Below are 15,810 nucleotides of genomic sequence, written 5' to 3'. Positions count from 1 at the left end.
TGTCCTCTCATGAACACCATTCTTGTTTAGTGTTTTATGTATTGTAGACTCGTCAACAGAGATGTTAGCATGTTCCAGAGATTTCTGTAATCTTTAGCTGACACTCAAGGATTCTTCTTAACCTCATTCAGCATTCTGCACTGTGCTCTTGCAGTCATCTTTGCAGGACGGCCACTCCTAGGGAGAGTAGCAACAGTGCTGAACTTTCTCCATTTATAGACAACTTGTCTTACCGTGGACTGATGAACATCAAGGCTTTTAGAAATACTTTTGTAACCCTTTCCAGCTTTATGCAAGTCAACAATTCTGAGATCTATTTTGTCCGAGGCATGGTTCACATTTGGCAATGCTTCTTACGAATAGCGAACTCAAATTTTGTGTTTTTTTATGGGGCTATCTCGTCTCATTGATTGGACTCCAGGTTAGCTGACTCGTGACTCCAATTATGGAGAAGTCTATGGAGAATGGAGAAGTCTATAGAGAATGGAGAAGTCTATAGAGAATGGAGAAGTCTATGGAGAATGGAGAAGTCTATGGAGAATGGAGAAGTCTATAGAGAATGGAGAAGTCTATAGAGAATGGAGAAGTCTATAGAGAATGGAGAAGTCTATAGAGAATGGAGAAGTCTATAGAGAATGGAGAAGTCTATAGAGAATGGAGAAGTCTATAGAGAATGGAGAAGTCTATGGAGAATGGAGAAGTCTATGGAGAATGGAGAAGTCTATGGAGAATGGAGAAGTCTATAGAGAATGGAGAAGTCTATAGAGAATGGAGAAGTCTATAGAGAATGGAGAAGTCTATGGAGAATGGAGAAGTCTATAGAGAATGGAGAAGTCTATAGAGAATGGAGAAGTCTATGGAGAATGGAGAAGTCTATAGAGAATGGAGAAGTCTATAGAGAATGGAGAAGTCTATAGAGAATGGAGAAGTCTATAGAGAATGGAGAAGTCTATAGAGAATGGAGAATTAGCCTGGGGAAGTCTTTTTCCAGAATGGAGAATTTAAATGATGAGAATGGAGAAGTCAATACAGAATGGAGTTTAAGTCTATGGAGAATGTGTTTGTCTATTGGAGACTTAGATGAAGATCAGATCAAAGAATGACCAGTTCTATGCAGAAATCCAGGTAATTCCAAAGGGAATGGACCTTTTCTTGAACTGTCTATAGAGAATGGAGTCTCCTAAGTTCTATCAGAGAAGTCATCCCGAATAGTTTGGGGCTGTCAGCAGCTGTGTGTTTTCCAACGCCACCTGTGACTATGTGAATGGAACCTGTATTGCAGCATACGGATACAAGAATCCGCTGTGACCAGGGTAGTAGGTGTGTGTGTGTTCTATCTGTCTGTCTGTCTGTCTGTCTGTCTGTCTGTCTTCTGTCTGTTGTCTGTCTGTCTGTCTGTCTGTCTGATCTGATCTGTCTGTCTGTCTGTCTGTCTGTCTGTCTGTCTGTCTGTCTGTGTGCTGTCTGTCTGTCTATGTTAGATGAAGTGTCTGTGTGTCTGTCTGTGTGTCTGTGTGTGTGTGTGTGTGTGTGTGTGTGTGTGTGTGTGTGTTGTGTGTGTGTCTGTCTGTCTATGTGTCTGTGTGTCTGTGTGTCTGTCTGTGTGTCTGTGTGTGTGTGTGTGTGTGTGTGTGTGTGTGTGTGTGTGTGTTTGTGTGTGTGTGTGTGTGTGTGTGTGATGCAGAAATCCAGGTAATTCCAAAGGGTTCACAGAGTTTTCTTTTGTATATAGTCTGGTGTTTATTACTATTTGTTCCAGGTCTGGTGTTTATTACAGTATTTGATACAGGTCTGTGTGTTTATTACAGTATTTGATCCAGGTCTGGTGTTTATTACAGTATTTGATCCATATCTGGTGTTTATTACAGTATTTGATCCGGGTCTGGTGTTTATTACAGTATTTGATCCAGGTCTGGTGTTTATTACAGTATTTGATCCAGGTCTGGTGTTTACTACAGTATTTGATCCAGGTCTGGTGTTTACTACAGTATTTGATCCAGGTCTGGTGTTTACGACAGTATTTGATCCAGGTCTGTTGTTTACTACAGTATTTGATCCAGGTCTGGGGTTTATTACAGTATTTGATCCAGGTCTGGTGTTTATTACAGTATTTGATCCAGGTCTGGTGTTTACTACAGTATTTGATCCACGTCTGGTGTTTACTACAGTATTTGATCCAGGTCTGGTGTTTACTACAGTATTTGATCCAGGTCTGGTGTTTACTACAGTATTTGATCCAGGTCTGGTGTTTATTACAGTATTTGATCCAGATCTGGTGTTTATTACAGTATTTGATCCAGGTCTGGTGTTTATTACAGTATTTGATCCAGGTCTGGTGTTTACTACAGTATTTGATCCAGGTCTGGTGTTTACAAGCTTTGATCCAGATCTGGTGTTTATTACAGTATTTGATCCAGATCTGGTGTTTATTACAGTATTTGATCCGGGTCTGGTGTTTATTACAGTATTTGATCCAGGTCTGGTGGTTATTACAGTATTTGATCCAGGTCTGGTGTTTACTACAGTATTTGATCCAGGTCTGGTGTTTACTACAGTATTTGATCCAGGTCTGGTGTTTATTACAGTATTTGATCCAGGTATGGTGTTTATTACAGTATTTGATCCAGGTCTGGTGTTTACTACAGTATTTTTGATCCAGGTCTGGTGTTTATTACAGTATTTGATCCAGGTCTGGTGTTTATTACAGTATTTGATCCAGGTCTGGTGTTTATTACAGTATGTATTTGATCCAGGTCTGGTGTTTATTACAGTATTTGATCCAGGTCTGGTGTTTATTACAGTATTTGATCCAGGTCTGGTGTTTACTACAGTATTTGATCCAGGTCTGGTGTTTACTACAGTATTTGATCCAGGTCTGGTGTTTACTACAGTATTTGATCCAGGTCTGGTGTTTACTACAGTATTTGATCCAGGTCTGGTGTTTACTACAGTATTTGATCCAGGTCTGGTGTTTATTACAGTATTTGATCCAGGTCTTGTGTTTATTACAGTATTTGATCCAGTTCTGGTGTTTATTACAGTATTTGATCCAGGTCTGGTGTTTATTACAGTATTTGATCCAGGTCTGGTGTTTACTAAGGTATTTGATCCAGGCCTGGTGTTTATTACAGTATTTGATCCGGGTCTGGTGTTTATTACAGTATTTGATCCTGGTCTGGTGTTTATTACAGTATGTATTTGATCCAGGTCTGGTGTTTATTACAGTATTTGATCCAGGTCTGGTGTTTATTACAGTATTTGATCCAGGTCTGGTGTTTACTACAGTATTTGATCCAGGTCTGGTGTTTACTACAGTATTTGATCCAGGTCTGGTGTTTATTACAGTATTTGATCCAGGTCTGGTGTTTATTACAGTATTTGATCCAGGTCTGGTGTTTATTACAGTATTTGATCCAGGTCTGGTGTTTATTACAGTATTTGATCCAGGTCTGGTGTTTACTAAGGTATTTGATCCAGGCCTGGTGTTTATTACAGTATTTGATCCGGGTCTGGTGTTTATTACAGTATTTGATCCTGGTCTGGTGTTTATTACAGTATGTATTTGATCCAGGTCTGGTGATTATTACAGTATGTATTTGATCCAGGTCTGGTGTTTATTACAGTATTTGATCCAGGTCTGGTGTTTACTAAGGTATTTGATCCAGGTCTGGTGTTTACTACAGTATTTGATCCAGGTCTGGTGTTTACTACAGTATTTGATCCAGGTCTGGTGTTTATTACAGTATTTGATCCAGGTCTGGTGTTTCTGTGTGTATTAATGGTGATCTGTGTTAGTGTTTGTGTGTTTATTGAAATATGCCCCCCTCTCTATTCCAGCTGCCCTGATGATGGAGGAGCTGAATCCTACACTAAGATCAGCCCGGCCTTGGCATCAGAGCACCAGTCAGCGGGCGCTGTCATGGGCATCATCTTCCTCCTCCTCTTCATCATGACCGTGTTGGGGGTGGTGGTGTGGTGGCGGCATCACCAGAGAGAGAAAGGAGGGCAGCACATGCCCAGTGTGTCCTACAGCCCTGCCCTGAGGATCAGCAGTCAGGGTTACTCCCTCTCTGGTGAGACGCTCCAGACTCTACCACTTAGTCATGTTAACTAAGTCAGTCAGGGTTACTCCCTTTCTGGTGAGATGCTCCAGACTCTACCACTTAGTCATGTTAACTAAGTCAGTCAGGGTTACTCCCTTTCTGGTGAGACGCTCCAGACTCTACCACTTAGTCATGTTAACTGGGTCAGTCAGGGTTACTCCCTCTCTGGTGAGACGCTCCAGACTCTACCACTTAGTCATGTTAAATAAGTCAGTCAGGGTTACTCCCTCTCTGGTGAGACGCTCCAGACTCTACCACTTAGTCATGTTAACTAAGTCAGTCAGGGTTACTCCCTCTCTGGTGAGACGCTCCAGACTCTACCACTTAGTCGTGTTAACTAAGTCAGTCAGGGTTACTCCCTCTCTGGTGAGACGTCCAGACTCTACCACTTAGTCATGTTAACTAAGTCAGTCAGGGTTACTCCACTCTGGTGAGACGCTCCAGACTCTACCACTTAGTCATGTTAAATAAGTCAGTCAGGGTTACTCCCTCTCTGGTGAGACGCTCCAGACTCTACCACTTAGTCATGTTAACTAAGTCAGTCAGGGTTACTCCCTCTCTGGTGAGACGCTCCAGACTCTACCACTTAGTCATGTTAACTAAGTCACAGGACTGTCTCTTTACAGTGTGGACTCTCTCCACAGGACTGTCTCTTTACAGTGTGGACTCTCTCCACAGGACTGTCTCTTTACAGTGTGGACTCTCTCCACAGGACTGTCTCTTTACAGTGTGGACTCTCTCCACAGGACTGTCTCTTTACAGTGTGGTCCCTCTCCACAGCCCTCGGGGGTGATCTGACTGAAATTGGGGGTGATCTAACTAAATTCAGGGGTGATCTGACTGAACTCTCTTTCCAGCTAGATCCTCCTCTCTCTTGCTGTTTGTGTTCTCAGCAAACTCAGCTTTCTGATGAAACCTCTGTTTTTAACAGCCTTGTATTGAAAATGTCCCGATGGAGCTGTGTGTTTTTGCGTTTGCTTGCGTGCTCGCCCATGTGACTGTGAGTGTGGCTGTGTGTGTGTAGAGTCCTATGCTACAAGCTGATGTTTCCGTGGTGAGCAGGGCATCAGTGTACAGGCTTTGTTCTCCTCTCTAGACTCCTCTCCTACCATCAGCAACGTCAGTCATTGTTTCACTAACCCCTCCTACCACACTCTGGGAGCATGTACCTACGCTGGCCACTACGCCAAGCCTGACAAGAAGACCAGAAGGGCCAAGGTGGGTGGCAACGAACCTTAATAACTTTATTTATGTTAAGAGTACATACTGTCAACTGCCAAGATAAAGAAAACAAAAAACATAAAAATGTCTTCATAGTTTTCACAACGAGCAGACAGAACAGCTTCAATGCACCTCATCATAGATTCTACAGGTGTCTGGAACTCTATTGGAGGGATGTGACATCATTCTATTGGAGGGATGTGACATCGTTCTATTGGAGGGATGTGACATCGTTCTATTGGAGGGATGTGACATCATTCTATTGGAGGGATGTGACATCGTTCTATTGGAGGGATGTGACATCGTTCTATTGGAGGGATGTGACATCATTCTATTGGAGGGATGTGATATCATTCTATTGGAGGGATGTGACATCATTCTATTGGAGGGATGTGACATCGTTCTATTGGAGGGATGTGACATCATTCTATTGGAGGGATGTGACATCATTCTATTGGAGGGATGTGACATCATTCTATTGGAGGGATGTGATATCATTCTATTGGAGGGATGTGACATCATTCTATTGGAGGGATGTGACATCATTCTAATGGAGGGTTGTGACATCGTTCTATTGGAGGGATGTGACATCATTCTATTGGAGGGATGTGATATCATTCTATTGGAGGGATGTGACATCGTTCTATTGGAGGGATGTGACATCGTTCTATTGGAGGGATGTGATATCATTCTATTGGAGGGATGTGACATCGTTCTATTGGAGGGATGTGACATCATTCTATTGGAGGGATGTGACATCGTTCTTCCACCAGAAATTCAATCGTTTGGTGTTTTTGTTGGTGGTTGGAAAACGCTGGTCTCAGGTGCCGCTCCATAATCTCCCAGAAGTGTTCAGTTGGGTTGAGATCTGGTGACTGAAACGGCCAGGTCACATGGTTTATTTCGTTTTTCATGCTCATCCAACCATTCAGTGACCACTCCTGACATGTGTATGGGGCATTGTCATTGTATGGGAAAGCATAAAAGCTACCATTACTATGTTAATTGCTTAATTAACTCAGGAACCACACCTGTGTGGAAGCACCTGCTTTCAGTATAATTTGTATCCCTCATTTACTCAAGTGTTTCCATTATTCTGGCAGTTACCTGTGCATTGGCATTCTCCAAGAAACATGTGTCTTTCATTTGTCAGTTCTTTGGTGTGTTGTTCCACATGTAGCAGCTACTCTTCCTGGGGTCCTCATTAGCTGTTCCACATGTAGCAGCTACTCTTCCTGTGGTCCTCATTAGCTGTTCCACATGTAGCAGCTACTCTTCCTGGGGTCCTCATTAGCTGTTCCACATGTAGCAGCTACTCTTCCTGGGGTCCTCATTAGCTGTTCCACATGTAGCAGCTACTCTTCCTGGGGTCCTCATTAGCTGTTCCACATGTAGCAGCTACTCTTCCTGGGGTCCTCATTAGCTGTTCCACGTGTAGCAGCTACTCTTCCTGTGGTCCTCATTAGCTGTTCCACATGTAGCAGCTACTCTTCCTGTGGTCCTCATTAGCTGTTCCACATGTAGCAGCTACTCTTCCTGGGGTCCTCATTAGCTGTTCCACGTGTAGCAGCTACTCTTCCTGTGGTCCTCATTAGCTGTTCCACGTGTAGCAGCTACTCTTCCTGTGGTCCTCATTAGCTGTTCCACGTGCAGCAGCTACTCTTCCTGGGGTCCTCATTAGCTGTTCCACATGTAGCAGCTACTCTTCCTGGGGTCCTCATTAGCTGTTCCACGTGCAGCAGCTACTCTTCCTGGGGTCCTCATTAGCTGTTCCACGTGTAGCAGCTACTCTTCCTGTGGTCCTCATTAGCTGTTCCACGTGTAGCAGCTACTCTTCCTGTGGTCCTCATTAGCTGTTCCACGTGTAGCAGCTACTCTTCCTGGGGTCCTCATTAGCTGTTCCACGTGTAGCAGCTACTCTTCCTGGGGTCCTCATTAGCTGTTCCACGTGTAGCAGCTACTCTTCCTGGGGTCCTCATTAGCTGTTCCACGTGTAGCAGCTACTCTTCCTGGGGTCCTCATTAGCTGTTCCACGTGTAGCAGCTACTCTTCCTGTGGTCCTCATTAGCTGTTCCACGTGCAGCAGCTACTCTTCCTGTGGTCCTCATTAGCTGTTCCACGTGTAGCAGCTACTCTTCCTGGGGTCCTCATTAGCTGTTCCACGTGTAGCAGCTACTCTTCCTGGGGTCCTCATTAGCTGTTCCACGTGTAGCAGCTACTCTTCCTGGGGTCCTCATTGTCTGTTCCACGTAGCAGCTTCTCTTCCTGGGGTCCTCATTAGCTGTTCCACGTGTAGCAGCTACTCTTCCTGGGGTCCTCATTAGCTGTTCCACGTGTAGCAGCTACTTTTCCTGGGGTCCTCATTCTGTTCCACGTGTAGCAGCTACTCTTCCTGGGGTCCTCATTAGCTGTTCCACGTGTAGCAGCTACTCTTCCTGGGGTCCTCATTAGCTGTTCCACGTGTAGCAGCTACTCTTCCTGTGGTCCTCATTAGCTGTTCCACGTGTAGCAGCTACTCTTCCTGGGGTCCTCATTAGCTGTTCCACGTGTAGCAGCTACTCTTCCTGGGGTCCTCATTAGCTGTTCCACGTGCTGTTCCAGCAGCTACTCTTCCTGGGGTCCTCATCAGCTGTTCCACGTGCAGCAGCTACTCTTCCTGGGGTCCTCATTAGCTGTTCCACGTGCAGCAGCTACTCTTCCTGGGGTCCTCATTAGCTGTTCCACGTGCAGCAGCTACTCTTCCTGTGGTCCTCAATAGCTGTTCCACGTGTAGCAGATTTTCTTCCTGGGGTCCTCATCAGCTGTTCCACGTGTAGCAGCTACTCTTCCTGGGGTCCTCATTAGCTGTTCCACGTGTAGCAGATTTTCTTCCTGGGGTCCTCATCAGCTGTTCCACGTGTAGCAGCTACTCTTCCTGTGGTCCTCATTAGCTGTCCCACGTGTAGCAGCTACTCTTCCTGGGGTCCTCAATAGCTGTTCCACGTGTAGCAGCTACTCTTCCTGGGGTCCTCAATAGCTGTTCCACGTGTAGCAGCTACTCTTGCTGGGGCCCTCAGTCTGTCTGTGTGTAGCAGCTTCTCTTGCTGGGGCCCTCAGTCTGTCTGTGTGTAGCAGCTACTCTTGCTGGGGTCCTCAGTCTGTCTGTGTGTAGCAGCTACTTTTGCTGGGGCCCTCAGTCTGTCTGTGTGTAGCAGCTACTCTTGCTGGGGTCCTCAGTCTGTCTGTGTGTAGCAGCTACTCTTGCTGGGGCCCTCAGTCTGTCTGTGTGTAGCAGCTGCTCTTGCTGGGGCCCTCAGTCTGTGTGTGTTTCGTTCCCAGGTGAAGGACAAGAGGTTAAACAGGAATAGTGCTCCAGAGTGGACAGCCTACTATAACCTCGATGAACTGGGTATGTCTGATGACTCCCTTATAAAACCCATTGTAAATACAAGTTGATTTGGGATTGTTTAACCTCTCTGGGATATGTGGGACGGTAGCTTCCCACCTGGCCAAAAGCCAGAGAAAATGCAGAGCGCCAAATTCAAATAAATTACTATAAAAATCAACACATGCAAGATATCAAATTAAAGCTACACTTGTTGTGAATCCAGCCAACATGTCAGAGTTCAAAAAGGCTTTGTTGCGAAAGAAAACGATGCCATTATCTGAGGATAGCACCATAGTAAACAAAGAGAGAAAAGCATATTTCAACCCTGCAGGCGCGACACAAAACGCAGGATATATAAAAATATAATTCATGCCTTACCTTTGATTAGCTTCTTTTGTTGGCACTCCAATATGTCCCATAAACATCACAAATGGTCCTTTTGTTCGATTAATTCCATCGATATATATCCAAAATGTCAATTTATTTGGCTCGTTTGATCCAGAAAAACACCGGTTCCAACTTGCGCAACGTGACTACAAATATCTCAAAAGTTACATGTAAACTTTGCCAAAACATTTCAAACTTCTTTTGTAATACAACTTTAGGTATTTTTTTAACGTAAATAATCGATAAAATTGAAGACGGGATGATCTGTGTTCAATACAGGAGGAAAACAAACTGTAGCTTTCTGGTCACGCGCCTCTATCTAACAGTACACTTAAAGTTACCCACGTTCAAGATGGGCGTACTTCTTCACTACACAAAGGAAAAACCTCAACCAATTTCTAAAAACTGGTGACATCCAGTGGAAGCGATAGGAACTGCAAGAAGGTCCCTTAGAAATCTGGATTCCCAATGAAAACCCATTGAAAAGAGAGTGACATCAACTAAAAAAAAATCGGAGGCACACCTGCTGTATAGATGGCCATATACACTGACTGTTCAAAACATTAGGAACACCTGCTGTATAGATACACTGACTGTTCAAAACATTAGGAACACCTGCTGTATATATATACACTGACTGTTCAAAACATTAGGAACACCTGCTGTATAGATACACTGACTGTTCAAAACATTAGGAACACCTGCTGTATAGATACACTGACTGTTCAAAACATTAGGAACACCTGCTGTATAGATACACTGACTGTTCAAAACATTAGGAACACCTGCTGTATAGATACACTGACTGTTCAAAACATTAGGAACACCTGCTGTATAGATGGCCATATAGTTAAACATAATTAATCTGTCCCTTTAACATCTCTGTAGGTGTGTACCGTGTAGACAGACTCTTAATCTGTCCCTTTAACATCTCTGTAGGTGTGTACCGTGTAGACAGACTCTTAATCTGTCCCTTTAACATCTCTGTAGGTGTTTACTGTGTAGACAGACTCTTAATCTGTCCCTTTAACATCTCTGTAGGTGTGTACCGTGTAGACAGACTCTTAATCTGTCCCTTTAACATCTCTGTAGGTGTGTACCGTGTAGACAGACTCTTAATCTGTCCCTTTAACATCTCTGTAGGTGTGTACCGTGTAGACAGACTCTTAATCTGTCCCTTTAACATCTCTGTAGGTGTGTACCGTGTAGACAGACTCTTAATCTGTCCCTTTAACATCTCTGTAGGTGTGTACCGTGTAGACAGACTCTTAATCTGTCCCTTTAACATCTCTGTAGGTGTGTACCGTGTAGACAGACTCTTAATCTGTCCCTTTAACATCTCTGTAGGTGTTTACTGTGTAGACAGACTCTTAATCTGTCCCTTTAACATCTCTGTAGGTGTGTACCGTGTAGACAGACTCTTAATCTGTCCCTTTAACATCTCTGTAGGTGTGTACCGTGTAGACAGACTCTTAATCTGTCCCTTTAACATCTCTGTAGGTGTTTACTGTGTAGACAGACTCTTAATCTGTCCCTTTAACATCTCTGTAGGTGTGTACCGTGTAGACAGACTCTTAATCTGTCCCTTTAACATCTCTGTAGGTGTGTACCGTGTAGACAGACTCTTAATCTGTCCCTTTAACATCTCTGTAGGTGTGTACCGTGTAGACAGACTCTTAATCTGTCCCTTTAACATCTCTGTAGGTGTTTACTGTGTAGACAGACTCTTAATCTGTCCCTTTAACATCTCTGTAGGTGTGTACCGTGTAGACAGACTCTTAATCTGTCCCTTTAACATCTCTGTAGGTGTGTACCGTGTAGACAGACTCTTAATCTGTCCCTTTAACATCTCTGTAGGTGTTTACTGTGTAGACAGACTCTTAATCTGTCCCTTTAACATCTCTGTAGGTGTGTACCGTGTAGACAGACTCTTAATCTGTCCCTTTAACATCTCTGTAGGTGTGTACTCCTACCTCCTACCATGAACAGTACTACAGAGGTAGAGTATGAGACTCCACTATGTCCTTATGAAGAAGACCATCTCATATAACAGAGTGGTTGGTCTGTGTTACCCAAAGACTTTCCTGCACTGTAGTGTGTGACTGCATGTGTGACTACATCTGTGCTGTGTGTGTGTTTGTGTCAGAGTATGTGAGCGGAGCGAGGAGTGGAGGGTGCCCAATTTGACTGGAGCGCGGAGCGAGTAGTGGAGCCCAATTTGACTGGAGTGCGGAGCGAGTAGTGGAGCCCAATTTGACTGGAGTGTGGAGCGAGTTTCCGGACCTTCTCGCCCGCTCCAGTTTCGCTCCAGTACCTCTCCAGCAGCGCTCACTTCATGAGCTCAGGGTGTGCCCGGCCCAGAAAGCATTTGATGTCTACTTGTGTGCTGCTATAGCCCCTTGCTTTAGCTACTGTCATGGAGTTCACTAAATATTTTCATAAAGAAACAGATAAAACACACAGGTGTTAAATCAAGGTGACTTATAAAGATGAGCTGGACCAAGAGCAAGAGAGGGAGTGTGGTGATGTAGTGTGGTGATGTAGTGTCCACAACTAAAGAAGAGAGGGAGTGTGGTGATGTAGTGTCCACAACTAAAGAAGAGAGGGAGTGTGGTGATGTAGTGTCCTCTACTAAAGAAGAGAGGGAGTGTGGTGATGTAGTGTCCACAACTAAAGAAGAGAGGGAGTGTGGTGATGTAGTGTCCACTACTAAAGAAGAGAGGAGTGTGGTGATGTAGTGGTGATGTAGTGTCCACAACTAATGAAGAGAGGAAGTGTGGTGATGTAGTGTCCACAACTAAAGAAGAGAGGGAGTGTGGTGATGTAGTGTCCACAACTAAAGAAGAGAGGAGTGTGGTGATGTAGTGTCCACTACTAAAGAAGAGAGGGAGTGTGGTGATGTAGTGTGGTGATGTAGTGTCCACAACTAATGAAGAGAGGGAGTGTGGTGATGTAGTGTCCACAACTAATGAAGAGAGGGAGTGTGGTGATGTAGTGTCCACAACTAATGAAGAGAGGGAGTGTGGTGATGTAGTGTCCACAACTAAAGAAGAGAGGGAGTGTGGTGATGTAGTGTCCACAACTAAAGAAGAGAGGGAGTGTGGTGATGTAGTGTCCACTACTAAAGAAGAGAGGGAGTGTGGTGATGTAGTGTCCACAACTAATGAAGAGAGGGAGTGTGGTGATGTAGTGTCCACTACTAAAGAAGAGAGGGAGTGTGGTGATGTAGTGTCCACAACTAAAGAAGAGAGGGAGTGTGGTGATGTAGTGTCCACTACTAAAGAAGAGAGGGAGTGTGGTGATGTAGTGTCCACTACTAAAGAGAGGGAGTGTGGTGATGTAGTGTCCACTACTAAAGAAGAGAGGGAGTGTGGTGATGTAGTGTCCACTACTAAAGAAGAGAGGGAGTGTGGTGATGTAGTGTCCACAACTAATGAAGAGAGGGAGTGTGGTGATGTAGTGTCCACAACTAATGAAGAGAGGGAGTGTGGTGATGTAGTGTCCACAACTAAAGAAGAGAGGGAGTGTGGTGATGTAGTGTCCACAACTAAAGAAGAGAGGGAGTGTAGTGATGTAGTGTCCACTACTAAAGAGAGGGGAGTGTGGTGATGTAGTGTCCACTACTAAAGAAGAGAGGGAGTGTAGTGATGTAGTGTGGTGATGTAGTGTCTACAACTAAAGAAGAGAGGGAGTGTGGTGATGTAGTGTCCACAACTAATGAAGAGAGGGAGTGTGGTGATGTAGTGTGGTGATGTAGTGTCCACTATGACGGTGGAATCTGAAAAGACACCTATCCTGAAAGCATGATGGTGTACTGTGTGCACATGATAACAGACAGGAATGAGGTGGGTAGATAACTACAGTACCAGTCAAAAGTTTGGACACACCTACTCATTCAATAACCAACTAATTGTTTAAAAAATCGAAATATATTTTATATTTGAGATTCTTCAAAGTAGCCACCCTTTGCCTTGATGACAGTTTTGCACACTCTTGCAACACCACTAAGCAAGGGGCACCATGAAGACCAAGGAGCTCTCCAAACAGGTCAGGGACAAAGTTGTGGAGAGGTACAGATTAGGGTTGGGTTATAAAAAATATCAGAAACTTTGAACATCCAATGGAGCACCATTTAATACATTATAAAAAAATGGAAAGAATATGGCACCACAACATACCTGCCAAGAGAGGGCCGCCCACCAAAACTCACGGACCAGGCAAGGAGGGCATTAATCAAAGAGGCAACAAAGAGACCAAAGATAACCCTGGAGGAGCTGCAAAGCTCCACAGAGGAGATTGAAGTATCTGTCCATAGGACCACTTTAAGCCATACACCCCACAGAGCTGGGCTTTACGGAAGGGTGGCCAGAAAAAAGCCATTGCTTAAAGAAAAAAATAAGCAAACACGTTTGGTGTTCGCCAAAATCATGTAGGAGACTCCCCAAACATATGGAAGAAGGTAATCTGGTCAGATGAGACTAGAATTGAGCTTTTTGGCCATCAAGGAAAACGCTATGTTTGGCGCAAACCCAACACCTCTCATCACCCCAAGAACACTATCCCCACAGTGAAGCATGGTGGTGGCAGCATCATGCTGTGTGGATGTTTTTCATTGGCAGGGACTGGGAAACTGGACTGACTGATGGTGCTAAATACAGGGAAATTCTTGACGGAAACCTGTTTCAGTCTTCCAGAGATTTAAGTCTGGGACGGAGGTTCACCTTCCAGCAGGACAATGACCCTAAGCATATTGCTAAAGCAACACTCGAGTGGTTTAAGGGGAAACATTTAAATGTCTTGGAATGGCCTAGTCAAAGCCCAGACCTCAATCCAATTGAGAATCTGTTGTATGACTTAAAGATTGCTGTGCACCAGCGGAACCCATCCAACTTGAAGGAGCTGGAGCAGTTTTGCCTTGAAGAATGGGCAAAAATCCCAGTGGCTAGATGTGCGAAGCTTATAGAGAGAGAGACTTGCAGGTGTAATTTCTGCAAAAGGTGGCTCTACAAAGTATTGACTTTGGGGGGGTGAATAGTTATGCACGCTCAATTTTTCAGTTTTTTTGTCTTATTTCTTGTTTGTTTGACAATAAAACATATTTTGCATCTTCAAAGTGGTAGACATGTTGTGTAAATCAAATTATACGAACCCCCCAAAAAATCTATTTTAATTCCAGGTTGTAAGGCAACAAAATAGGAAAAACACCAAGGGGGTGGATACTTTCGCAAGCCACTGTAGATTGAGATCACTGGCCACTTTAATAAATGGATCACCAGTCACTTTAAACAATGCCACTTTAAATAATGTTTACATATCTTACATTACTCACATCACATGTACAGTATATACTGTATTTTATACCATCTACTGCACCTTGCCTATGCCACTCGGCCATCGCTCATCCATATACTGATATGTACATATTCTCATTCACCCACTCATTCTCACTCACATTAACATCTGCTAACCATGTGTATGTGACCAATAAAATTTGTTTTGATATATATATATATATATATATATATATATATATATATATATATATATATATATATATGCAAAAATACATATGGGGGATTGGAAATGATGCAGCACTGATAGAAGCCACAATCTATCTGAAATATTAAAGCTGATCTACCCCATAAAAAATATATATACTGTATATATATATATATATATATATATATACAAATATAAAAATTATACTTTTCATTCAAATCATATGGTTTGGTTTCAATACTTCAAAAGCTTATGGTAGGTCCCGGCAGTCACAACAATAGATGGGTGTTGGTTAAATGGTAGGTCCCGGCAGTCACAACAATAGATGGGTGTTGGTTAAATGGTATGTCCAGGTAGTCACAACAATAGATGGGTGTTGGTTAAATGGTATGTCCAGGAAGTCGCAACAATAGATGGGTGTTGGTTAAATGGTAGGTCCCGGTAGTGACAACAATATATGGGTGTTGGTTAAATGGTATGTCCAGGTAGTCACAACAATAGATGGGTGTTGGTTAAATGGTATGTCCAGGTAGTCACAACAATAGATGGGTGTTGGTTAAATGGTATGTCCAGGAAGTCACAACAATAGATGGGTGTTGGTTCAATGGTAGGTCCCGGTAGTCACAACAATATATGGGTGTTGGTTAAATGGTAGGTCCAGGAAGTCACAACAATAGATGGGTGTTGGTTAAATGGTATGTCCAGGAAGTCACAACAATAGATGGGTGTTGGTTAAATGGTAGGTCCAGGAAGTCACAACAATCAATGGGTTTTGGGTAAATGGTAGGTCCCGGAAGGGTGTTGGTTAAATGGTAGGTCAGTCACAACAATAGATGGGTGATGGTTAAATGGTAGGTCCCGGCAGTCACAACAATCAATGGGTTTTGGTTAAATGGTAGGTCCCGGCAGTCACAACAATCAATGGGTTTTGGTTAAATGGTAGGTCCCGGCAGTCACAACAATCAATGGGTTTTGGGTAAATGGTAGGTCCCGGCAGTCACAACAATCAATGGGTGTTGGGTAAATGGTAGGTCCCGGCAGTCACAACAATCAATGGGTGTTGGTTAAATGGTAGGTCCCAGCAGTCACAACAATCAATGGGTTTTGGGTAAATGGTAGGTCCCGGTAGTCACAACAATAGATGGGTGAAAATGGTAGGTCAATCAATGGGTTTTGGGTAAATGGTAGGTCCCGGTAGTCACAACAATAGATGGGTGATGGTTAAATGTTAGG

General features: G+C 43.7%; 1 protein-coding gene across 1 annotated transcript in view; it reads left to right on the top strand.

Moving 5' to 3' along the window:
- LOC121845859 (multiple epidermal growth factor-like domains protein 11) overlaps positions 1–15,810 on the top strand; it is a gene marked incomplete at its 5' end in the record, with an annotated part of 115,586 nt that overhangs the window by 94,043 nt on the left and 5,733 nt on the right. The window contains 1 exon segment of the mRNA XM_042318029.1: positions 3,838–4,073. Coding sequence (XP_042173963.1) covers positions 3,838–4,073 — 236 coding nt within the window.

Source organism: Oncorhynchus tshawytscha, unplaced genomic scaffold (genome assembly GCF_018296145.1).
Source record: "Oncorhynchus tshawytscha isolate Ot180627B unplaced genomic scaffold, Otsh_v2.0 Un_contig_4866_pilon_pilon, whole genome shotgun sequence".
Taxonomy (NCBI): Eukaryota; Metazoa; Chordata; class Actinopteri; order Salmoniformes; family Salmonidae; genus Oncorhynchus; species Oncorhynchus tshawytscha.
The sequence above is the reverse complement of the archived record's forward strand: the minus strand, read 5'-3'. Positions and strand labels throughout refer to the sequence as shown.